Raw genomic sequence first — 25399 nt, 5'->3', positions numbered from 1 at the left:
ACTAATTTTTCTGCAATTTTTTTCTCCGTGGATTATGATCGCGAAAATTTTGTATTTTTTGAAAACCAGAATTCCGGGGATATCTTTGAATATCATGCTTCAAATTAATTCAATGATACACTGTTAAAAATTTCTGTCTGAATTTTCCGTGTTATATACCGGAAATTTTTATCCTGTTTCATTTCCACTGAAATTTCTGGAAATTTTGTCACTGAAAAATCAAATATTCCATTGATTTTCCGTTCGAATGATCTGAAAATCAATAAAATACTTGATTTTTCAGTTCAATCACTCCGTGAAAATTCTGATAAATCAGGGAAATTCTGTGAAAAATTGAAAATTTATGTCATATTGTTTCTAAATATTTATGTTTCACTGACAATTCAATCAAGTTGTGAAATTTCTATCTCGCTCCCGCTGAAAACTCATGAATTTCCTTGAATTCTACCTAAAACTTGAAATTTCATTAACCCTTTTCCCCTAAATTCGATTCAATGTCACTCTCATGAGAATTACCATAATATCTTCCATGAAATTTCAAAAAATTTCTAACATTGTAGTTAGATGTAATGTAACGGTCAGATAGTCAATGGTCACTATTCTATCATGTGACAAGAATGCATCATGTTTTCGTCGGTCTCATGACCGTTACCGATATATCACATGTGGATCAAGAAAATTGCATGTTGATAATGATTAAGTCTGATGAAATCATTTGAAAACCATCGGGTAAAATATAATCGCAAAAAAACTATCTTCGTGACACCCGCCACTCGTCACTTATGAGGCAGCAACTTCCAATCAAATATAATTTAATCCCACAAATATCTGATTTTCTGCTCCTTTCTCCCGCGTAGTGCAATTATCCTATCAACTTTACAATGCATCACAGTGGAAAATTATATTCCATGGATAGGTCATTTCGATGAATTGGAAATTGTGTTGAACAAGTGATATCGACGTAATCATTCATTTAGACCAAAATCTCCGAAACTAATCGATTTCCATACAAATAGTATGATTACTATTTGTATGATAGATAATTACTCAGCATAATATTCCATAATTGCAGAAAGAAATTGTGTGGCATGATTTATAGTAATTGTCTTCTATGATCAACCCACGTGATACTTTTTAATCGTAAATTAAAGAAAAAATAATTGCCTTTTTTGAGTTGACGTTTCTGTAGTTGATAAATAACTCTTCTCTGCTGGGATGAGTAAACTAAGTTTCTCCGAAGTTTATTCGGAATCACAACCGCTGAAAAAATTCCTCATTTTTCCTCAAATAATAGCCGCAGCTTCTTCACGTTGATAGAAATTTGAAGCCATCACTTTAAATTGATTATTGAGAAATAAAATAGACAATATGCAACGAATGTAAGAGTGAACATGAGGTTATATGGGGTTTTAGGGTAAAATGCGGTGAAATGCGGAAATCTTCGGGCGTTTCGTCAGAGACGATTGTTGTAGTTTATAATATGATTTATAGATGGAAAAAAGTGTGAGAAAACCACACTCTGAGATGTTTTGCTTCCGAATGGAAGCATTGTAAGAGTTTAAATTTAAGTTTTGGATTTTTTGTGTTATATCGACCCATTAATTCGATTTTAAATCGATTAAGCTAAAAATTAAATTACACATAGTTGAAATATGCGTAAAAAATATGCGCCAACCGACTGCCGTGGCTTGTGGTGAGAGTGTGGCATTGGAATGAGGGGGACCCGGGTTCGCTTCCTGGCTACGCCGCTAAATTTTCTGGCACTCTCAATCTCAATTTCATTGTCGAGCGGGAGTCTCGTGAAAGAGACAACTGTACCTACGCAGATTTTTCCCTCAAGTGAGGCTTTCCCTCATCCTTCGGCGAATGCAGTGCAGGGGGCCGGGGGTGGCAGAAGGGGAAAATCGTAAAAACCCGAGAGGGTATACGAAAGAGCAAAAAAATGCGCCAAACAACAAAAAACAATTACAGTATATATTCTCTCGAGCGAGTACAAAATTTTTCAAATTTATCTACAACTTCTCACAAAAGACCAGTATTTCTCAAAATATTATTTGTTTTTCTTGCGAATTTTAACATTGTGAAAGTCAATTTTAAGCTCAGTCGGTTGAAAACTGGGGCACTTGGACGTTTTTGTAGCCTCTGATCCCTTTTTACTCACTTTAACCCTTTGCAAGCTCCAAATATCTCGGAGTTTAGTTCTTTCACACTTTTTTTCACCTATGAACTTTAACAATCGTCTCTTCAATGTCCGGTAACTTCCAAATTTCACCACGGTCTCCCGTTAAAGTTTTAAAGATCTTCATCATTTGCCTGGATGGCGCAGATCCTTTCTCGGTTATTGGATTTTGTTTTTTTCACGTTACCTTGTATTGTTATTTTTATCTTGGAGTCTTGTAATAGGTAAATCATTCATTCGAAAATAAAACCTATAAGGGCCCGTGTATATGGAAAACTTGTTTATTTCATGTTGTCAAGGCTGCTGCACCCAATTCTTCTCAACGATCGGAAAATTTCTCAAACAAGTTTTACTTGTGCCAAAAAAATTGTTTGTTATAAACTATCAAAAAAGGATTGTTTGTGCAAACGTGCGAAGCGTGCGCCAAGATTGAAATTTTTTATTGCAAAAATAGATTCAGTCTTTTCAAAAAAATTTATTCTCTGTGCAACGAAGAAGGTAATTTCTAGTACTACTTCTTCATTACTCGATGCTCCCATACGTATTTTTCTCTCGGCAAATGTTCGTTTTATATGAAACCAGAGGTAGTAGTTTGTCGTTTCGGCTGTTCAATAATCACAGACAAAAAATAAATTCTTAAATGAAGTAATAATGATCAGCAATGTTAGTATGACAGCAATCTTGTAACTTAGCGGCAAAATATTTCTTGATAAACTTCCCTCTATAAAAGACAGAGGGTTCATCGACACAAAAAATTACAAGATTTTTCTCAAACATGAAAAAAATCAATTTTCGGAAAATTGATAAACATCCTTAATTTTTTACATTGAATTTCGTTTTACAGACTCCATGGATCGTACGAGGCCCTAAAATACGGAACCCTGCTGGACGGTCTGTCAGATCTGACGGGTGGGATTACGGAGAGCATAGCGATACGTCAGGATCCAACGGCCTGCGGTCGAGCACTTGCGAAACTGCTAGACATGACCTCACTAATTACCTGCACTGTCAACAACAATCAGCAACAGCAGATACGCACGAGCACCGAGAAACTGGCTAATGGCATTCAAATGGGCATCAATTACCGGCTTTATGCTATTGAAAGGGTAATTTTTCGTCGATTGTGAAAGAATGATTGTATTGAAAGCAATTAATTTGAATCGTTGGGGGGTATCTAGGTGGAGACATTCAATGGGGAGGCTGTGCAGCTTGTTAAGCTGAGAAATCCACTGGGACCTGGTGGAGAGTACATTGGAGCTTGGGCTAGAGGTGGATTGGAGTGGGACGACGTACCAATCACCGAGCGGGATCGATTGGCTGTTAGAAATATGGCTGAGGGCGAATTTTGGTATTTATCCGTTATTGTATTTCAGTTTAAAATTAATGTGTAAATTCCATAGTAATAAAAAAATTATTAGTAAAGTGATCCAAAATGTAATCAGTGGATTTCTCACATTTTTCTAAATATTGAATGATCTTCGTAACAGGCGTTTTTTGAGGAAAAAGTGTTGAGGAATTCTTTTTCGTCGGAAATGAAAATAATAACGCTCGACGTTACGCCATGCGATTAAGCTAATTTTGCTATTTTTATTCTAGAATTGTTCCATTAAGCAAAATTTTAGTCGTTTCCTAGTGGAAAAATAATATAATTTCCATCAGTCTAATGAGATTTTATGAAAATTCCCGAAATTCAAGTTATTAGCGAATTATTTTTTTCAAGGACTGGACGATTCACGCACGAAAAAATTTAACACTCTATTGGATTTGTATTGGAAATTCTATTAATTTTTCGCCGATTTTATTGGGAAATTCCGCAGCTCATCTGCGCGGTTCATTCAATCGAAAATATTAATTAGAATCTGATCTATACAACATATTCTACTGAAATATTCTCTATAGGAATGCTTCGCCATTAATTTTCCTCATAAAAAAATTAGGTAAAAAAACCTTGGAAAATGTAGGCTGAGGAAAATATTAAAATCGAATGGGTTGTATGGCAAAATCAAATTCCATTGAATTTTTCTAGAAAATTTTTTTTATTGAAGACTAGAATCAACGAAGAATAGATAGAATCTTCACTAAAAGTTCAATAGAAATCCATCAGAAGTTTCTGGTGAATGCAGTAGGTTTTTTAAAATTATTTTTCTATGATTGACAAATTCGAAATGCAATAATTTCGGCATTATCTCAGAATAAGATAGTTTTACACGAACTTATTAGGAGACTTTTTTGCCAAGAATTTTAGAAATTTCAATTTTCCCCCAAATTGTTTTGAAGATAATTTTGAAAGATGCAGGACTTCACGTATGAAGAAATGCTATAGAGAATTCGAACATTTCCTATAGGATTTTTCTGATAGGATTTCCTATCGAATTTCCTATCAGATTTATGACCCTAATCCTGACCCTTGTGACCGATTGGTTTCGAGTCTCAATTTTGTGTTACTTTCTATAGAAAACCCTATAGTGTATTCTGTAGGAAATCCTATAGAAAATCCTATTGGAAATCCTATGAGAAATCCTACAGGAAATCCCACCAGAAAAATCCTATACATGTTCGAATTCTCTATAGGATTTGTTCCTACGTGTTATTCTGAAATTTACTAAATTTTTCAATCTCTTAATTAATTTATCTGGTTTCCCCACAGGATATCATACTCAGATTTCGTTAAAACATTCACCCACCTAGAAGTTGTACATTTAGACGCAGAAACGTCGCGAGACGAGCCCTCTTTACATAGCAAACACACTTGGCAAATGAAACTTTATCAAGGTAGTTGGAGGAGAGGAGTAACAGCTGGTGGATGCAGGAATAACCAAGGTACCCTTATACCTCCCTCTTCAAATTTATTCACATTTATGAATCATACTAATTTGGATCCTTAATCACTTGCAGAAACATTTCACATAAATCCACAGCTTCATCTGATACTCAGTGAAATGGAGGAGGTAGTTGTCTCATTGAATCAACACTCGATCATGGAACCAAAGGTAAATCAAACACTCGATACCTGAGGAGAGAGGAAGTGACAGATGAGTGACTCAATGATTCTCTCATTTCTAGGTCATCGGTTTCACGGCGTATACATTGCCAAAGAACAGCACCGAGTCGATTAATAAGCAATTCTTCAAGAAGAACAAATCACTCGTCAATTCACAATATACAAATAGTCGACAAGTGAGTCACAGATGTTTGCTGGAACAAGGTGGATACTTACTCATACCAACAACCTTTGAACCTGGCCAAGAAACCAACTTCACGTTGAGAGTATACAGCAGTAAACCGTTGAAATTGAAGTAAATACTTTTGATCAATTTTTCACACTTTCATTTCCTGATCTGACGTAAATTTTATTACGGTGATAAATGTTCAGATTGCTCGATACACCTCCCACGCTAATAAAATCAGCGATCGTAAAGGCTCCAGCGCTTGAAGGGAAAGGATTTTCACAGTACGAGGCAGTTTTTCTGCAATTGGCTGATGAACATAAGACAGTCAATGCTTTCGAACTTCAGGAACTTCTCGAAGCCTGTCTCCCCAATGGTAAATTCAAAAATTCATTCCAAATGTTTCTATCATACATCAGTAGCGAAGCGGTAAAACGGTTCAAGTTAATGTTGACTATTGATCAGTTTTCACTGAATATCTCGGAATCTAAAGCTGATAGCAACATTCTTGTCATAAACTTTTTTGTAGAGCGAATTGTGAGCTACGAAAGAGGTCATCTTCTTCTTCTTAAATATAATAAATTACCCATTCTTCGGCTGCGATTCACCCAAAAAACGACAGAATGGAGTTCAATGGTAATTTACTATTACATAATTTGGGGGCTCCAATCGGCTTTAGGCTATAACTGCTATAAGTTATTGCGCTACGGTACATAGTTTAGACGTACAAATTTCTAGAAAATTTTCAGTTATACACAAAACTCAAGAGAATTCTTTGATTTCACCGAAAATTCGAAAAAACTCTTGAATTTTCTAGAGAATTGAGATTTTCATAGAAAATTTGAGCGAATTCTCAGATTTTCGAGAAAATTAGAGGAAATTTTTGGGTTTTCTAGAAAATTTAAGGGAATTCTAGGATTTTATATAAAGTTGGAAGAAATCCTCGGGTTTTCTAACGAAATTGAGAAAATTTTCAGGTTCCTTTTTCAAAATGTTGATTGACAATGAATGATTGTTTTGATTGTTGACTTTTTATTCGCCTTACAATTGGTTGATGGATCAATCAATGATTTCCATGACTACGAGGATGTTATTGTGCATTACAGCGCTCACTTGAAGGCGGTCGCGCGCGACAGCGCGCATGGTTGCCTAGTGTTCTCTAAAAGTCAAAGACATTGAGTTGTTTTTTTTAATTGCATGAATTCTTCAAAATCTTGGGATTCAATGTTCTCTTATTCTGCCCGGGCCAACCCGGGCCACACAGCTAGTGACAATAATTTTGCTGTCTCCCTTAGATTCGGAGATATTCTTCAAAAACTCGGCTAAGAGCCGAGTCGACTTGAACCATTTTACCGCTTCGCTACTGGTATTAAACTCCTTCCTTTCTGAATAATTATACGGTCACAACAACGTTTAATAAAAAAAAGTAGAAAGAAAAACTTTTTATCATTTACAATGCCAAAATTTCGAATGCTAACTGCATTCCTCGTCAGGGTGACTTTTATTCCACAAATCTAAATACAAATGAGAAAATACATTCGCTTGTTAAAACTGAAAAAATTTATAAAAAGATGAGAAAAATAACGAAAATAGCCGGTGCTCAATGATGGTAATTTATTCATTCATCGATGACAACTGTCTCTGCTGTGAATTTAAATTGTCATTTAACTCTGCAGATTACATAAAGAGCTGTGCATCCATGGAAGTCTGTCGCCAAGTGGTCCTCACAATGGATGTATCCTTGAATTTATTTGAATAATCATTTGGATTTTGTTGATATGTCTTTTTGTGGATATGTTTTTCTTGACTAATTTAACAGAGCACTGGCAGTGGTCGGCTTGAGTTCAATGACTTCAAGGATCTCATGTGTAGCCTGAAGTACTGGCAGGCGGCGTTCAAGAATCACACTAAGGAAAGAACTGGTATTCTCAAGGCTGAGAGACTACGTGACGCGCTTCTCGAAATCGGTGAGTTAATCCAAATGTATGCAGAATTCATCCGAATTCATCACTCATCAGAATTCATTGTTCAACGTGTTATGCATCCTTTATTTAAACGGGAAAATGTGGGGATTCTTTTAGGATTTCAAGTCAATACTGATGTCCTGGCTGTTTTGATTCTCCGGTATATGAGGAAGGATGGGACTTTGAGGTTTGGAGATTTCGTTTCGGCGATTTTGCATCTTAGTGATGCATTCGGTAAGAGATTCCTCTCATTTCTATTAATACTTTGAATCAAAGTTGTAGCGTAATTATGAAAAAAGGTAATTTCGTCGAATATTTTGAAAATCGAGGGGGTTGCACTGAGAGGAAAAACAAATTTCTAGAAGAGAAAAAATTATTACCTCCAACTGTTTATTGACGGTTCGGGGTAAGATTTAGTAGGTTGAAGCAAATGAAGGAATAATTGGAAAAATAATTCGTTGGAATTTGCCAATATTAAGAATTGAATATCATGACTGAGTTGTTTTGAAAATTATTTATTCTTATCTGGAGATTTTTCAGATTTCTTGTAAGTCTTCTGAGTTTGCCCCATTCTCAAAGAAAACGTTTGTTGCAAAATGTTTGTCTCTCTTAAGAGTCTGTTGGTTTCTCAGTGCACTGTTGGTAAAAAAATGAAATTTCATTGAAAGTTTAGTAGTAATTTCCAGGAGAGTAACATCCAATTCGTTTTAAGGCAGAAAAAATTATGGAATTTCAAATTTCACTAAAAATTCAATGGAATTTCAAATTGTTGAGCAGCAAGGAGATGAGAATTTTCGAACGTAATTGAATTTTCAGTCAGAACATGAATATTTAGTGTTACGCTGCATTTTCGTTATTGATTTTTCAATAGATTTGTAAATTTTGATTGAAAAAATTCTTTGAAAAAAAATTTTTTTTAACATTTCAGCGAAATTGTTAATTGACAAAAATTTCCAAGACGTGTAATTCTGGAAATTTTAGCCGAAAAATTTCAAATTTCACTAGTGAGGGGAATTGATCAAAAAATATTTATTGTCCCTCTTGAAATTCTTTACAAAAAGGTATTTTGGATGAACCTGCATTCCCACATATTCTGGAGATTACTTGCAGATTAATAAGAACTCACTTTCTGAAATTATCTCTTCTCACTATTTTGTCTGTTTGAAATAAAGTTGAATATTGAATGAGAATGAAGTATTGATGGTTATCCTTGGTTTTTTCAGCAATCTTCGAAGGCAAAGATCCACTTCAAAACGGTAGCATCAAATTAACTCTGTCGGAGTGGCTTCGGTCAGCCCTGATGTGCTGATTCTCACAACAATTCCCCAACTGCTTTGTAAATAACTTGTCATCGAAGAAAGCAAAATTGCTAAGCCATATTGCAATAACCCGTCTCTCTTCACGTCGAAGAAGTTTGTAAAATATCATAGTCCATTATATTATTTAAATTAATGCATTTATTGAGGATGTTTGTATGATAAGGAGGAATGTATCTATAACGTTATAATAAAATTATTTTTATATTGTATAGAATTCTATCTGTCAGTACTCGCAATAAGTATGTTCCTCAATTTTTCGGATCACTGTTTCGTTATAGGAAAATTAAAAAAAAATTTATTATTATGCGATGACAGACTGGCCGAGGGGTGTTACTATGTCGCTGGTTGAAATTTATATGGAAATTAAAGTCATATTATGAGCTGTTCACGTATGAAAAAATTCAATAGAAACTAATGTACATATTTACCTACTATTTTTTACTGCGTCTTCGTCAGTCGGAATATAATAAAACATTCTAGTAACCAAAAATTGTAAGCTTTTCGAAGTAATATGAAAAATGTACAAAACCCGTCGAGGCAATTTACGTAAATTACGTAAGTAAAAACGGTGTAATTTACTAACGTAATTTACACGCTCAAGCTGGCTCATGATAATTAATTGAAAATCAGTCGTTTCCGCGACCAATTTTTCGGTCATGACGTCACGAAGACGGTCAGGTAACGCTTCATTGGTCGAAAAAGAAGAGAGTAGGGAGTTGTCGTCCTCCATTGGCCGAGGCGCACCTCAAGATTGGGTTAGGTCGGCTAGAGCCATTCTGTAATTGGCCTAGCGCTCGACCGCCTGTGTGACGTCATTAGCGCTTTCAAAGTATTTGAAATCTTCCACTTTTAATAAATAATCATTAATTAATAAGCAATATTTTGAACGTTTGTGAATGAAAAATAAATTATTCAGGTTCTAAACTTGAGATTAGAAAATTGAAAAAAAAATCATGCAAGTTCCCTATTTGCTCTACAAAAACGGTTTTTATGAAAATTTCATCACCCTTAGATTCACCCGGTGGTTGGCGCAGTGGGTAAGTTCGTTGCCGCACATGCGAACGGTTTCGAGTTCAAATCCCGGCCGGGTAGAATGGTGCCATCTAACCATTTAAACCCTGGTAAACCAGTCCGATTATTTCCGACTGGATGATAAAAAATGAATCGGCGTTAATATTCATATCTCGAAATCTAAGGGAGATAGCAAAATTTTTCTCATTACCTTTTTAGTAGCACTCAATTCGCTCTACAAACAAGATCATTATGAAAATTTCGCTATCTCCCTTAAATTCGGAAATTTTTCTGGAAAATTCAACTAAAGACTAAATTGACTTCAACCGTTTGACCACTTCGCTACTGAAATGTTCATACGGATGATAGATACGTGCCTCAATGACATTATGTCTCATTTCGTAAACAATCAAATACTCAATTTAATTTTATTGAATTTCCTTATTAAATTATTTTTTAACTGAAGGTAATTGACTGCAATGGCCGTTCACCCCTCGAGTTTTCTTCTTAGCCAGCAAAAGGGAGCGTGAAACCATCAGTTTCCTACTCAATCAAAAACCCCGAGAATAAAATCCATAACTTACCCATTTCCTGAATAAATGTCGATTTCTATTCTGCATAATAGCAAATGAACTTGATGAAGAAAAAATCAATCATGAAATGAAAATATGAATTCACATGAATCAGTGATCAGATATCCACATGTCGATTGATCGCACATGACAAAATTGTGTACTCAGTAAGGAGAATCAGTTGTAATCATTGAATGATCTCGAATCACTCTTTTCACAAGCAAATGCATTCTATGACGTCATGGAGAAACCGGCGGTCTTTCGAATAGTTGTCATACGGCTGCGGTACGCAGATCGTGCCACGATCACTGCGAATGACGTGGAGCTAGGTTAGGTTACCCCATGGTGGCACAATCGCTGCCCAATATTTATAAACATTTAATCTATTTCGTAAAAGTGAGGAATCTACGAATCTAGTGAATTGTAAATATGTTTGAAATCACCGACACACAGAGTGAGTAATTTCCCATTAATTGAATTTTTTTCATTCATTCCCAAAGGTGATTGATGCTCTTTGATGTGGGAAATGTCTGTTGGGGCTGAGTAATATTTGTTGTATCCCAAGAATTTCAACAATTCCCCATTGTTGCAGAAATCGGAGTAGGCCTCGCGGGCTTTGGAATGTTCTTCCTCTTCCTGGGGGTTTTATTGCTGTTCGATAAGGGACTTCTTGCTATAGGAAATGTAAGTAACAATTTTACTGATTCACTGTTCTCTATCTGTTGATTCATTAATAGAAATGATGATTATTTCAGCTTTTATTCATCTCTGGACTAGGATGTGTAATAGGGCCAAAGAGAACGTTCAGCTTCTTTTTTCAAAGGCACAAAATGAAGGCCAGTATTGCTTTTTTGGGTGGAGTTGTTATTGTTCTCATTGGATGGCCCATTGTTGGAATGATTTTCGAAATTTATGGATTTGTACTTCTCTTCAGGTACGTTAATATTAATAGTACATTAGAGTACAAGGGCACAAATTTCGTTTTCAACGAATGTGTAGTTTACAGACCGAGCCGAAGGCGAGGTCTGTACACACATTCGTTGAAAACGAAATTTATTACCGAGTGCTCTATAATAATTTATGTCAAGTCGTGCAGAAGTCGAGTTTTGAGCAGGCTGCGCGAAGCGCAGCGTGCGATAGACTCGACTTATTGCACGGCGCGACATAATAGTATATTTCAGCACGTGTGGGGCAATTTCGTTTTTAACGTGTGTGGGGTTTACAGCATGAGCCGAAGGCGAGTGATGTAACCACACACGTTAAGGACGAAATTTCCCAACAAGTGCTGAACAAAATTTTATGTCACTCGACGCTTCGCGTCTCGTGTCTAATTCAGCCGGTTTCAGGCATGAGTGGCATAAATTATAATAGGGGAGAGTGGGACAAAATGAAACAGCCGAAAAACGACTATTTGACACAATTCAAGCAAAACATTTTTTTTATCAACTTTTGTTTATTAACTTTTTTTATTATTGGGAGTACTGACAGAGTAATAATTGGGAGTACAGGTAGAGTAATAATTTTCTATTCGTCTCATAATTCAATTGATTAGATTAGGCCGCTTACACTTTCCATCACACTTTCCTTTTCCTCCTCTGGGTCTCCCCGTAGGCCTTGCTCTGGAGTTTGGATGTTGCTGTTTCATTTTCTTTTTAATTAATTCATCAACAAAATCTTGGCCCGTCAAAACTTCTCAATAATTTTCCATTCGACTGAATGGAAAATTATTATTCTCATCAGTACTCTCAAGAATAAAAAAGTTAATAAACAAACGTTGATAAAAATTTTTGTTTTGCTTGAATTACGTCAAACAGTCGTTTTTCGTGGACTAATGTAATGAGTTGATTGAACTCGTTTTGGTGATCACGAAATTTTTTTGATAACGAATGATTTTCAAGCGAGGTGCCAACATTTTTTTTTTTATAGAAAATCTTTCCAGCTAAGACAACTTCCTCAATATTTTGGACTAAAATCAATTGTTTCTGAGATGACTACTTTATTAATGAAAATGAATCTAAAATTGAAGAACACGTGTGAAAAAAATTCATAGAAAAACCTAGCGTGATTTTATTGATTTTCTAGAGGAGGGTGGGGCAAATACACTTTTGACTTTTTCTCTCAATGTTTATAACTGAAACAATTTCATCAATTGAGCTCAGTCTAGGCTCATCTTAAAACAGAAGAGTTATACTTTCCACGATAAAAAATTATCCTATTTCATTAACAAATCCACGAGTTATTAACATTTCGAAAAAGTCAAGGGTCCAATTAGCCCTACACGTTCTTGTTAAAAATTCTTTCAGTTTTTTGCACTGTTTTATCACACAAATTGTTGACAGAAAATGTTGTATAGAAAAAAATTAATAGAATTCGATCCTTATTTACAACTTATTCTGTTGAGATTGTTTCTTTAGGAATTCTTTCGTTTAATTTTTTTTGCTTAAACTTATAGAAATCTATAGAAGATATTTCACTCGAACAATTTGTATAGAAAGATCAAAATCGATTAATTTCCCCGATGAAATATTTCCTACTAAAAATGACTAGATAGAAAAATGCATGGAAAAGTTGTGGAATTTTTCAATAAAATTGACAAAAAAATAACACAATTTTGAATAGAATTTCAGTAGATATTTGCGAATAGATGCTATAGGTTTTTCTACCAAATTTTATTATCTGTGAATTGACACATCGATTAATTAATTAATTAATTGTGTAATTTTTGTTTCAGTGGTTTTCTACCAGTAGCTATAAACTTCCTCCGCAGAGTTCCAATCCTCGGAACCTTCCTAAACATGCCAGGAATCAGCAGGATCCTGGATATGCTGGCTGGTGACTCCAACAGGACAACAGTATGACCCCCTCCCTAAGAAAAATTTACCCTAAACAACACACTGTAAATAATCAACATGCACCCTCACTTCACATCATCCCACATTTGTTTCTCTCTCTCATTCCATTTCTATTGCACTTGAAATTTTTGTATTGATTATGAAAAAAGAAATCAGAAAGAAGATATTCGATGCCAATTACGTGTAAGTGTTCAATGTTCGTCGTCTAATTTATGCGGTCGTCTCTTCGATTCTGACACGTGTTTGAATCTGAATCGAAATGAGGAATCAATGAGTATATACGTACCTTGTACTTGTATCTGCCAGAAAACAACTAAATTGAATTTAAAATAAAAAGAAACGAAAGTAACTGTGAAAAACAAAAAATATATATATAAAAACTGGCGAATGAACAGACGAAATAGAGGATGAAGTGCATGATTTCCCTGAATTATCTGTTCTTTATCTTATTTTGTTTCAGGAATTTTAACTCCAGATATCAGACGTGCATGTTCAACAAGTATTTCAATCAATTTTTTCCATACATCTCCAGTTATCAAACTTTTTTTGCATTATTTTTTTTTTCAACCCCACTATCAAAATTAACGAGCGGAGAGTGGGGCAAAATGAAACAGCCGAAAAACGACTATTTGACGCAGTTCAAGCAAAGAAATGTTTTCTTATTAACTCTTTTTTTATCAACTTTTGGTTATTAGCTTCTTTTATTATTGCAAGTACTGATGAGAATAATAATTTTCTATTCGGTGGAAAAGAACTGATATTCGAAATCCCTATATAGCGCAGCTACTGCCTTCACAAATGAATCCCACTCCTCTGTTAGATCTCGATCTCAACTCAACTAATTCAATTAATTAGATTAGGAAAATTACGCTGTTCTTTTTTCATTCATTGAAATTCAGCATCACATTTTCCTTTTTCCCTCTCTGGGCCTTCCTCTGGAGTTTGGATTTTGCTGTTTCATTTTCTATTCAGTTAATCCATTGACAAATTCTTCTCCTGTCAGAACTTTTCAATAATTTTGCATTTACTGAATTGAAAATTATTATTCTCATCAGTACTCCAAATAATAGAAAAAAGAGTTAATAAAACAATTTTTTTCGCTTGAATTGCGTCAAACAGTCGTTTTTCAACCGTTTCATTTTACCCCACTCTCCCATATTAGATAAGATTAGCAGACAAGAGATGAAGAGCTACCTGAATTCTCATCTGTGTATCTGCTCCAATGATCAACACTGCGACTCGTGCGGGGGAATTTCATTGAAGAATCGTTAAAAATCCAGATGACGTAGGTAGGTAGTAAACTGCCACGTGATCGGCCTCGATCCCTGGCCCCTGAGATACCGCGCATTTTATTTATTCGCCGTGACAAAACGACTAGACAAATATTATTCAATCCTCACTCAAACAAGTAATCAGCTACTCTAAAACTGAAGATATATTTTAATACCGATTCATTTTCTCGACAAAATGATCTATGCGTGCAACGAATCTTTTCATAGTTCTAACATATCTGATGTTTTGCATTAAGATTTTCTTCTACAGAAATTGTATTCCCCATATTCTAATCATGATAAACATGTTGAATTTTACGAAACTGAAATCTACCATCTCGATTACAAATTGTCTAATAGTAAATCCCACATTGTACAATTCAAAAAAGAACAAAATCCATGAAAGTCGAGTCTGGATTGGACGTTGTTTTTCTTTAGGGATATCCAAGTATCTTTTACAATGTAGTACAGATCGCACTATAAATTCAACTCTGTGCAATCATCAAATTTCTGAATTAAATTGTGTGAGAAAAATTCGAAAAAAATCATGAATATTCAGCGTCATTCAAATTCCATTTTGCGTAGAATTATTTTTTTACACATTCATTATCTATAAATAAATAATTTAAATTGTTTAAACTGTCAGAAACCTAATTTTTTTTAGGCATGAGATTGATTTCTCGTAAAATTCTAAATATGAATAAATTTGTTACAATTCTGAACAAACGATTTTGTTATGTAAAATTGATTGTTTATAAATTATTTATAGATGCTCGTAATTTTCAAAAACTGCATTTTTAAAATCATTTCGTCAATCACCCTCCGCAAGTAAACTTTCTATTTTTTTTCAATTTTACGAATGTTTTCTAGCGGTTCAATATTGAGAATTAAATTCAGACCTGCAAAGTTTAAGTAATAAATTCATAGTAAAATGTCCGGAAACTTAGGGTGAAATGGGGCTCAAATGAAAGCTCTGGTGTTGGACTACCAAAGTAGAAAAGTATTTCACTGGAGCAAAAATAGCCAAAGTACTTGGATATCCTTAATTTCACCTGTTCAAATTACATCTGGCGGATTGCACACAACATTGAACGTTTGCAAGTTGTTCGATTTCGAATTGAGTAGAATTCAAGGTATATCATGTCTTTGCAAGGGAGAATGGCAATTTCTGAAGACAAGGTCTTAATGCAAAACACAACATGAGTCAAAGACTGAACGGACTTCGTCGTGTGTCACAGATCACTGTACCGAGAAAATGCCACACTAAATGGAGAAAAACAGTTGCGAACCAAATAAAGAATGAAAAAATGTAATTTCCACTTTTTTTTATTGATCTGACATTTGATCTGCATACATCCTAACATGAACAGAAGTAGATGCATACACAGACTCATTGTTTTTTCATCATTTATCTTACACGTTGTTGTCTGGAGTGCGAAGTAATTATCTTATTGAGTTAATCATCCCCCTAAACTCGGTGTACTTTTTGTTCACGGATATCGTTGAATGATCGCGTCATTTTTCCTCATGTAATTATTACGAATTATTAATTATCTACAATGGGCCGAGAATAAAGGGCGGGGGCAGCCCAGGTCTACGCGCCCCGCCATCGTCGTCGATGGTTCTTCTCTGTTGAATTGTTGTTTTTTCATAAGTCGTCGCGCGTCCCTCTCATGTGTGTCTTTTGATTTAAATTAATTAGGTTTAACTTTCTTCACTTTTTACCTTGTCACATTTTTACCTTGATTCTTTCGTACAGCGAACATTTTCTTCATTTATCTCCAATTTTTTTAATCACTCATCAACGTGATGAGCCGACAGACTTGCGTCTGGATTGAATTACATTAAATTATGAATGTTCTAGTTTTTGTTTTTTAAATTATTTATTTTTTTCGTTAGGCAGTCGTCGTTTTGAGGGACGTGCCGTTCAATTTCACAAATGTCGTTGCCACGCCCGCGATCCGCTCGCAAGCGAGGAATTGTAATAATTAAATTAAAATTCAGCTATTTTTTTTTAAATTTAAATAATGTCATACCGGGAGTCATTGCAAAGAATACTGAATCCGGTAATAAATTAAAAAAAGAAAGAACGAAAAAAATAACAATATTAGATAAACTGAATTGAGCTAAGGCTTGTTACATGAGCCAAAGCACGTTAAGCTACCGTAACTTCATTTTTCATTCATGAAATTGTCGACAAGTGTTATATTTTCCTTTTTCTTTGATATTTTTTTTCGATTTTTCCTTTTTTCTTCAACGGCTGTAGATCGTGTCCAGAGATTCCGGCGTGGCCAGTTGATTTATTTCCGGCTTCTTGAATTGCTTGACATGTTTCACGTTTCAATAGTGAATCTTCCGGTGATTATTGTTGTTGATGATGATGGTGAGGGGTCGCAGTGTTTTGTCGAGTGGATGGGTGACGGGGAAAAATACGGGATAAAGGTTTTTCTTGTTGTTGTGGGCTTGGAAAAACTGTTTAGAGGAGGTTCTTGATCTCGTCATAGAGTACCAATACGAGGGCACCACCAGTACCACGGAGAACATTCGAGAATGCACCCTTGAAGAAGGCACCGCCACCTTCACTTTTGTAGATGGTTGCCCAGCAGTGGAGGGTGTTTTTGTACAGCATTTCAGACTTGGCACGACCAGACTGCATCATCATACGCCTACGTACTGTGTCGAATGGATATGAGATGATACCAGCGACAGTGGTGACACACTGTTTAAGAGAAAATCATTATTAGTTGCTTTCAATTAATGAATTCATCGATTTATTTCTGCAGCGGAGTGGTAAACTAGAGTAAGTACAAAAATGAAACTTTTTCAGGAGACTTAAAAAGTTTGACGACGTTTGAAAGAATTTTTTATTTGAGCAGTAGAAAATTTTTCAAAAAAATTGCACTTATTCTAGTTTAGCACTTCGCTACAGATTTGGTTTCGTCATGTTTGAGACAGTGTACAGACCTGTGCAATACCCCAGGAGACGAGGAATGGAGTCTTCTTGGGGTCTGGGAGCATACCACGTGCGGTGTCGTAGAAACCGAAGTATGAGGCACGGTAGATGATGATACCCTGGACTGATACACCGAATCCACGGTAGAGACCAACCAGACCGTCAGATTTGAAGATTTTGGTCAGGCAGTTACCGAGACCGGTGAACTCACGCTCACCACCTGCTTTACCGACATCAGCAGCTAATCTGTGATTCAAAAGGGCAAATTAGAAATTCTGCACGAATCACTTGGCGATAGTTCAATTCAAGTTGTAGGTCAGTCTTTCGAAGGTTGCAAAGAGATTTTTTTTCTATTTCTTACGGACCTTTTGGTAGTTCTTCCTTTGCTCGTACCACATATGGACCGACATGTGAATGAATGACTCTTTTCCAAGTTAAATATTTACGAAGATATAGAACTTTGTAAATTTGGGCACTTGGAACTGTTGTGAAAACTAATCGGTTGAGTATGATTACTCTCAGTTTATGTCTCTTTTGGGGTATTGGAAATTAGAGAATTGCGTCGCTATATAGCGCACGGTGAGATCAGTGTCAGAAGAGCGCCGTTCTTAAGGGATTAATGCGTACAAAATCTATTGGAATTGGAATACTAAATAATAGATTAATGCGTAAAATTTCTATTGGGATCGGAATAGAGAATTCTATTAGTTTTGTTATGGAGTAGAATTAATAAACTGAATATTTCTATTCAACAGATTGAATATTTTTTTTCCTCGGGTGTCAATCGGAGCAAAGTATTTGAGGCTGTCAAACAGTTTTATTTCGAAAATTTTCGCCTAGTTTTGTATTTGTTTTTTCCTCGAAATACTCCACTCTATCAGCTGACATCCGACTAAAAAAAATATTCGAACGAAAACCACGAGTACTCCAAAATTATCGGCTGATTTCCCCAAACTTCCCTGCACAGAAAAACTGTGGTGAATTTTTCAGAAAGATTTGACATATCCTTTCATATGCAACGAATTTGTCAAACAATGAACGATAATTTTGTAGCACTCGTAATATTGCTACTGAAAAATTCCACTTTTCTGCGCATATTTTGGAATGAAAATATTCTGTAGAAAATATTTCATAGAAAAAATCAACAGAATCTAGTTTTTCTGTATATCTTATTCGATTAATATATTTCGTATAGAAATTCTTCTTCCTAAATTTTACAAGTTTTTTTGCTCGATTTTTTCAATGAGACAAAAAAGGATGAAGAAGAGTGAAGAAACCTTGAAAAAATTATGTCGATAAATTTGTATTAAATGGTTTCTAATGAAGCTTTTTAATTGAAAAACAAACGAACAGAAAAGCTGCAGAATATTTCAATAGAATCGGCGGAAAACTGATAGAATTTCCAATAGAATTTTTCTCAAACGTTAAATGAACATCTAGTCTTTTAAAATTTGGAGATGTTCAGTAAAACCTCAGGATTTTTGAAGTTGAAATCATTCATCTCACTTCATCAATTAGCTGTTGTTAATTAAATTGTAGATCTGAAATATGAGGCAGATAGGAAAATTTTTATAAAGACATTTTTTGTAGCTCTTTACCTCACGAAAAAGATTCTTATGTAAAAAAGTTTATTCCACTCAAATTCAGAGATGTTTAGCAAGAAATGATCTATTCTGACATTGAATTGACTCATCTCGTTTTATCCCAATCGATCTGTTCATTCGTATTGTTTGAAGATGTAATTTTATAATTACCTGGTTCTGGCGAAGTCAAGTGGATAGACGAAGCAGAGGGATGTGGCACCAGCAGCACCACCAGAAGCAAGATTACCAGCGAAGTAACGCCAGAACTGGGTGTTCTTGTCAACACCACCAAGGAATACCTGCTTGTACTTGTCCTTGAAGGCGAAGTTCAGGGCCTGAGTGGGGAAGTAACGGATGACGTTGGCGAAGTTACCACGCCAGAAACTGAGGAAACCCTGTTCTTTTGGGATACGGACGAAACAATCGATCATACCTAGAAAAACAAATGGGAAATTGTTTTTGTATTGTATGTTGTATAATTATTTTGCTAATAAATTAGCAATATTTAATTCCATGGGTTCATTAGCGAAGAACTGAAGGAAAACTTTACCATAAACATACATACATACGTACGGACACGGTCTAAAAATTACATTTTCGGGCTTTTTGGATCATAATGGGTCGATATAACACAAAAAATCCAAAACTTAAGGTCCGGGTGTACTAGCTTTCGAACGTTATCTCGATGTTTTTGTTTCATCTTTCGTCATCTGAAATTGTCAATTAAGTCCTGCATCATGCAGAAGTTTTGAAAAATTATGAATAAATAATCAAAACAAAGTAGAAAAATTCTTAATTTTTTCAAAGACCATTTTTAATTTATATTCAAAATAAGTTGAATAACAAGAAATTGAAAAATCTATTTGATTTACGGTGACAAATGGCGGCCTGTCACCCAATATCATGCAGGGGGAAGACTGATTTCGTAAATCTTTTCCTACACTGCACAGAGACATTTATTACGGAAAAGGCTCTTTGAAAAAAGTTGTAATATTTTGGAGAATTTTTTCATCACACTTTTATCACATAAAAATGGCAGATGACTACATACCACTGTTTTGAAAATTAAGATACCTAGCTGTCACTTCCCATGACGAGTTAGTGTTTTGTTATCCATCATGGAAAATGACAGCTAATAGATAATTTGCCACAGCGAATCAGATATTTGTAATTTCCACTTTCTTCAACTCATTTTGAATCTCAATTAAAAACGCTCTTTGAAAAAGTTCAGAATTTTTTCTATTTTTTTTTATCATTCTATCATAATTTTTGGGAATTTCTACATGATGTACCACTCAATTGACAATTTTGGATTACGAAAGATAAAAAAAATCCAGATAACATTCGAAAGATAGTACACCCGGGCCTTAAATTTGAACAATTACAATGCTTCCGTTCGGAAGCAATAAAACAAATGGAAAATTGCTCTTCTATTGCATATAGTATAGTTACTTTTGCTAATAAATTAGCAATATGCTTCCGAATGGCTATTTTGAACATCATTTCCTTCTATCATGTATAATTCATTGTTTATTTCATTTTATTAAATTGAATAAGACTTCCTTTTACCTAATTTTAACAGATTTTCAACTTAGTTGAATGTTATCAGTATCGTTATTCTTATTATCCCTTTTCTTCTATACAATCGATGGTCTTTTTTTACAGTTCTATCTCTCCCCTCAGCTCTCCGATAAAAGATTAATAGAAAAATTTTATTTACACATACTTCAATGAATTTGAAACATCACGTTTGAAGAAACCATCAGAAAGCTCACTTTCAGGGAAATTCATGAAAAATTCTAAATTTTCAACAATCATCATAAAAATTAAATCAACCAATATAGCTATCGTAATCATCCTTTAACTTCGACTTAATGGCATTAACACAAACATTTTAAGCTGTGATTGAATTCATTTGAAGCATGATACTCAAAGATATTCCCAAGATAAGAATTCTGATTTTCAAAAAATACAAAATTTTTGAAAATTTTCGAATAAATCAAAATAACGATTATTGCTATTGCCTTCATCTTCGAACTTGGTCAAAGGGACAACCAAACTAATTTTTCATGCCATCATTCAATCAATTAAGACCATTTTTTAGTTATCGTAGGACAACCGATTTTCGAAACATTTCAAAAATTAAAAAAACTTAATCGATGAATTAAATTTGAATTAATGGCGATCGATAAGGCCCAACAATATCTATATTTGAAAAAAAAAGATTCAATTCCATCCAATTATTAGCGAAGTGGTAAAACGGTTGAAGTCAATTTTGTCTATTGGCCAGTTTTCAATGAATATCTCGGAATCTAAGCCAGATAGCTAAATTTTTGTTCAAACCTTTTTTGCAGATCTCAATTCACTCTGCAAAAAAGTTATTACAAAAATTTCGCCATCTCCCTTAGATTCGGAAGCATTCCCCAATAACTCAACTGGGAGATAAGTCGACTTAAACCGTTTTACCACTTCGCTACTGAATTGAAGAAAACCTTAGTTTAACTAAAAATTGCATTTTTGAACTTTCTGGATCATAATGAGTCAATTAATCCAAAAAATCCAAAATTTAAGTTCGAACTATTACAATGCCTCCATTCGAAAGCAAAAAGGCATTCATCACTGTTGCTTCACATCAGCTCCCCTTCATCATTCGCATTAGTTTGATCCTCGGAACAGGGTGGTAGTGACCACGTTGGAGCCTAACCTCCACGAGTTATCCAAAATGGCGGATGTCTAGTGCAAATTATAATTTTATCAGTCTATACATTCTTCAGCTATTCAATTATTGAAAGGCACGATGGGACATTTTTGACATTTATCGTCGTTGGAGGATCCCAATGAACGCTGGCATCTTTCCCAGTCGGTTCTAACGTCAATGGTCAAGTACAAACCGCCTGCAACCGGTCATTTAATTCCCCTGATGTGGTATTGAGGTCACATTGCACTCGCCCCCTTTGTCATACCTCAAACAATTCAACTGAACCCCCAACACTTCTACTCGACATTTTAAAAATTCCCCGGATCTAGCTCCAGCAAAAAACGCCACAAATGCGTGTTATCGTCTTCTGATAATGCCCCGGAATGTCGAATTAAAGTTTGCACCGAAGATAGTCTGGAGTAAGTCGATCGAGAGAGATGAATCATATACGGCGATAGACCTTTCATCCATTCTCGGCCTCATGGCACATGAAAAAATTAACCGCCATGTTGGACCGCATCGTCATCGATCGACGCCAGTACCCAGTGAACATTTTCCTTCTCTTATTCCATTCGGAAGGAAGCAAAACGCCATCTGGATTGTCTCTTATCGACCCGATTTGCCAAAAGACAAAAGTGCATGCTCTCTTCATCGAGTTATGTAAGAATCGAGTGATGATCTTTATTACATAAACCGTTTACAACAGCCCCAGGAATTTTCTCACAGAAATAGTGCGAAAACTTGGAGACAGGAGTGAATGCGGGTCATTAATTTTTATCCCAAGTAGGAAAAACTGGGCGTTACGTAACGGAAAACCCTCCCCAGTAATGGATGGTAGACCGAATGACTCGTGACCTCGACACGCGTCTCTACCCGATGACATTGGCACGATTAGATCCGTCACATGCTGAGGAATTTGATTTTTCTCCTTCTCATTGAGTGTCTTAATTTGGCCCACGCGGTGGGCTCCAATCACATGGGAGATCTAAGAAGCTCCAGGAATGAAATGATTGACGTACAATGCTGCCATGAGAGGTTAAAATAATATAATTTTCAACTCACCCTTGTAACGCTGGTCCTCAGCGATCTGCTTCGAGATGTGCTGTACCTGAAGAAGCAGCTTGACACGTTCGATCGGCGCTACGGCAGTTTTTGAGATGGCAGCGGCACAACCACCGGCGATAAAATCCTTGGCAAAGGCCACGGGATCCGCGAGAGACATTTTGTGTATTGGGTTTTAAAACTTTTTCAGTTAAAGGAAGAAAAACGGGAGTATGGTACCCTCCTCTTAATGTGTCGAGGTGTGTAATGGACGCGCGCCGGACGACGAGTGAGCGAGCCGAGTGTTCTTCTCGATTATGCCGACCCTACCTACGCTAAGAATAGCTGCGCAGGTCACGTGCTCGACTTCTGCGCACCCGCGTAGTGTCAGAACCCTGACACTTGAATTTTCCACCTCAGACTGTCATTCTCAATGTCACAATCGACAACTGGCATTGGTAGTTGAGAAAAATGTCCAATGATTTTGTCAAAAATTTATTTTCATCATTGTGCAGAGGTTTTGGGGGACAGTTTGGGGATTTATTTTGAATGACAGGTATTTTGCCGCGGTTTCAACGACACTTCCGACGGAAATGGACCAATCAGCGTCGTCGCAGTGTCAGGGTCGCAGTTGTCATTGGTGGGAAGACCCGAGAGGAACGAGGGAGTCCCATTTTTTTTTGACAGATATCAATCTTTTCTCAATGAAAATTGAATTGCAATGATTCTGATAATTTCAAAATGTATGAAGTGTCGTATAATTTCTACCCGCTGTCATGTGATAATTTGAAGGATATTTGACAAGTGATTGCGCGCGCAGTCTTTGTCACAACCAGCGGGAGATACGACTGCAATAATCGATGGAATTCCAACTCCTTCAATTATGTAAAACCCGAGAGTTAGTTTTAACCCAAAAGGTCGGGGAAAAGAATTATCGGAGGTGCGCTTGCAGTACAGTGGACTAGGTGAAATATCGAATCGGGTAAATTCCCTTCATTTCATCCCTGGGAAAGAGAAGCAAGGTCAAATGACGCGGGGGCATTTAAGCAGGTCAACGGGACACAGTTGGTTGCGTAACTCTGGCCAAAAGCCAGGTACAATTCTCGTCTCACTCGTGCAAATCTCTCAGAGATCCCAAAGTTCAATGGAGCACGCGCTCACTAGTCCTGTAATTCTTCATTCTCCACTAATACACCGATAGATCATTTGGCTGCTCTATCCAACATCTACCCGCCAACACAAAAACCAATTTTATTTATAGTATTTTGAAACTTATGCACGAGTAAGCGCGTGGGACCTTGCACAGAATAGATTATTGCTAAATGTGTCCGTGTGGAAGTGCTCAGCAGTAAAAAAAATCACATTACAAGAAAACAATTTTTATTTATTCGGATTGTTAATTTTAAATGCAAGGGAAGGACCTCCAAATAAACAGGTTTTGACACATTTCCAGGGATTTGATCTCATTATTCTCTGAATAAATAAAATAAACTGAAAGGATATAAATTGTTGGGGGCGATGTCGTCTTGGAGACGATTGAACGTCCCTGAAGTGTACGGTTGCAGTATCGATAAGAACAATAAACCGACACTGACATCTCTAATTATGATTGCAATAGAATCCGATTCCCTTGCTTCTGTTTAAATTCCTGTAAATTAATTCGAAGAACACCTCATATTTTCTGCTGTGTTGAATCTTCGAAAACACCGCCAAATTCCTATCCGGAACTGAACCCCAGCGCCTATTGGTCCACGACGATCGGGCGCCATCTTCTGGGCCGCTCAAACCATTTTTTTTTCCGTCAAAACAAAGAGTACAAAATTATCGTTCGAAGTTTTACTGCTCTCCTTTCTTCTACTTCTTCTTATTGTCTAATTCTAATGAATCAAGAAGACGTTGACACAATTACGCTGTCAAGAAAACCGTAGACTGTATCTAATCACATCCACAGTGCATGAAACAATGATCCAGTTAAACAATAGAAGTGATTCATCCCAATGAGCACAAAGGAGACACTGGACTACCGTCATTTGACGTTTCAGGTTATAGAGTTACAAGTTCTCTGTTTTTTTTCCGGCTATGCAAACACGTAGTTCGTAAAAAGGTCTCTCACCCCAGGAGTAACGTTTAATCGTCTTAAGTTTATCCAAGACTCGAATGAATATTCCCCAGTGGCGATCAATAATGAGCGGAATAAAATCATTTTCTCCCTCGCAGTTACAAAATATTTATCAACAGCCGTAAAATTACGAAATTAAATAATGATTTTCACTCATTGATATCAATTGGATAACAGATTTTCCAACGGATTTGTGATTAGTCCATTGACCTGATCTATTATCACAGTTGACTGGCACTTATCTGAGTTTCATTGCCAACAGCTGAGATAACCGTCTATTATAAATTCCGTGAAAAATCCTATTTTCGTTATCTGTTGAATTAGGAATGGACTAGAGACCTGAAAAATGTTGCCGGAAGGTGAAACGAGTATCGGTGAGATGGTTGAGGGTAAATATTCAATCGTCGCAAGTAATAAAATCTTTAAATAGGCTTGAAGCCACAATATTTATCATCAATCTTCAACTGCCTATGTGTATGTTCCAGGTACGGATAATCAGCCAACAGGCGATGGTACACACTCGGGTAAGTCTATTGGGTCTTTCAATGCCATTTAGCCACGTGTGTCACACACAAATGCAAATACACATTGATAATTCAATTAGAAAACGAGTGTAGGTACTTTAAAGTGACGCTGAGTCAGGGCTTCGTCGTGTCAGTTGACCCTAGTG

The 25399-nt window shown here is 35.9% G+C and overlaps 4 protein-coding genes across 8 annotated transcripts in view; 3 read left to right on the top strand and 1 right to left on the bottom strand.

Moving 5' to 3' along the window:
* The window catches only part of LOC107048486 (calpain-C), a 33889-nt gene extending 25051 nt beyond the window's left edge, over nucleotides 1-8838 (top strand). Inside the window, exons 5-14 of the mRNA XM_015271661.2 lie at nucleotides 3024-3285; nucleotides 3358-3527; nucleotides 4827-4999; nucleotides 5075-5169; nucleotides 5243-5475; nucleotides 5553-5722; nucleotides 7023-7081; nucleotides 7166-7313; nucleotides 7428-7544; nucleotides 8534-8838. Of these exons, the coding sequence (XP_015127147.1) occupies nucleotides 3024-3285; nucleotides 3358-3527; nucleotides 4827-4999; nucleotides 5075-5169; nucleotides 5243-5475; nucleotides 5553-5722; nucleotides 7023-7081; nucleotides 7166-7313; nucleotides 7428-7544; nucleotides 8534-8619 (1513 nt within the window). The 3' untranslated portion in view covers nucleotides 8620-8838. The remainder of the gene's footprint in view (nucleotides 1-3023; nucleotides 3286-3357; nucleotides 3528-4826; nucleotides 5000-5074; nucleotides 5170-5242; nucleotides 5476-5552; nucleotides 5723-7022; nucleotides 7082-7165; nucleotides 7314-7427; nucleotides 7545-8533) is intronic.
* A 1800-nt stretch (nucleotides 8839-10638) lies between these two features.
* LOC107048492 (vesicle transport protein GOT1B) lies at nucleotides 10639-13493 on the top strand. The gene is made up of 4 exons (XM_015271671.2): nucleotides 10639-10666; nucleotides 10805-10896; nucleotides 10968-11146; nucleotides 12944-13493. Exons 1-4 carry the CDS (start codon nucleotides 10642-10644, stop codon nucleotides 13068-13070), a joined length of 423 nt encoding a protein of 140 aa, XP_015127157.1. The 5' UTR covers nucleotides 10639-10641; the 3' UTR covers nucleotides 13071-13493.
* A 2152-nt stretch (nucleotides 13494-15645) lies between these two features.
* Nucleotides 15646-22913, bottom strand: LOC107048509 (ADP,ATP carrier protein). The gene is made up of 4 exons (XM_015271692.1): nucleotides 22632-22913; nucleotides 19043-19304; nucleotides 17300-17534; nucleotides 15646-17054 (listed from the first exon to the last, which is right to left on the bottom strand). The coding sequence occupies exons 1-4, from the start codon at nucleotides 22789-22791 to the stop codon at nucleotides 16812-16814; spliced, it is 900 nt and encodes a 299-aa protein (XP_015127178.1). The 5' UTR covers nucleotides 22792-22913; the 3' UTR covers nucleotides 15646-16811.
* Nucleotides 22914-23533: 620 nt separating this feature from the next.
* LOC107048506 (protein furry) overlaps nucleotides 23534-25399 on the top strand; it is a 65982-nt gene continuing 64116 nt past the window's right edge. For 3 of the 5 annotated variants that reach the window (XM_015271689.2, XM_015271686.2, XM_015271690.2), the window contains exons 1-3: nucleotides 24433-24652; nucleotides 25054-25118; nucleotides 25215-25253. In XM_015271689.2, the coding sequence (XP_015127175.1) occupies nucleotides 25076-25118; nucleotides 25215-25253 (82 nt within the window). In that variant the 5' untranslated portion in view covers nucleotides 24433-24652; nucleotides 25054-25075. Of the gene's footprint in view, nucleotides 23593-23654; nucleotides 23705-24432; nucleotides 24653-25053; nucleotides 25119-25214; nucleotides 25254-25399 lie in introns of those variants that run through there. The other 2 variants (XM_015271687.1, XM_015271688.1) reach the window with 2 other exon arrangements.

Source organism: Diachasma alloeum, unplaced genomic scaffold (assembly GCF_001412515.2).
Source record: "Diachasma alloeum isolate Michigan unplaced genomic scaffold, Dall2.0 Dall_scaffold_00194, whole genome shotgun sequence".
NCBI classification, from domain to species: Eukaryota; Metazoa; Arthropoda; class Insecta; order Hymenoptera; family Braconidae; genus Diachasma; species Diachasma alloeum.
The sequence above is the reverse complement of the archived record's forward strand: the minus strand, read 5'-3'. Positions and strand labels throughout refer to the sequence as shown.

What these genes read in the sequence shown, in the direction of transcription:
- LOC107048509 (XM_015271692.1), bottom strand. Translation starts at nt 22,791, where the DNA reads ATGTCTCTCGCGGATCCCGTGGCCTTTGCCAAGGATTTTATCGCCGGT. An exon ending in TGAGGACCAGCGTTACAAGG is followed by an intron (nt 19,305 to 22,631) that starts GTGAGTTGAAAA and finishes TTGTTTTTCTAG; the next exon opens with GTATGATCGATTGTTTCGTC. An exon ending in TCTCCTGGGGTATTGCACAG is followed by an intron (nt 17,055 to 17,299) that starts GTCTGTACACTG and finishes TCTCTTAAACAG; the next exon opens with TGTGTCACCACTGTCGCTGG.
- LOC107048492 (XM_015271671.2), top strand. Translation starts at nt 10,642, where the DNA reads ATGTTTGAAATCACCGACACACAGA. An exon ending in GACTTCTTGCTATAGGAAAT is followed by an intron (nt 10,897 to 10,967) that starts GTAAGTAACAAT and finishes TGATTATTTCAG; the next exon opens with CTTTTATTCATCTCTGGACT. An exon ending in GGATTTGTACTTCTCTTCAG is followed by an intron (nt 11,147 to 12,943) that starts GTACGTTAATAT and finishes TTTTTGTTTCAG; the next exon opens with TGGTTTTCTACCAGTAGCTA.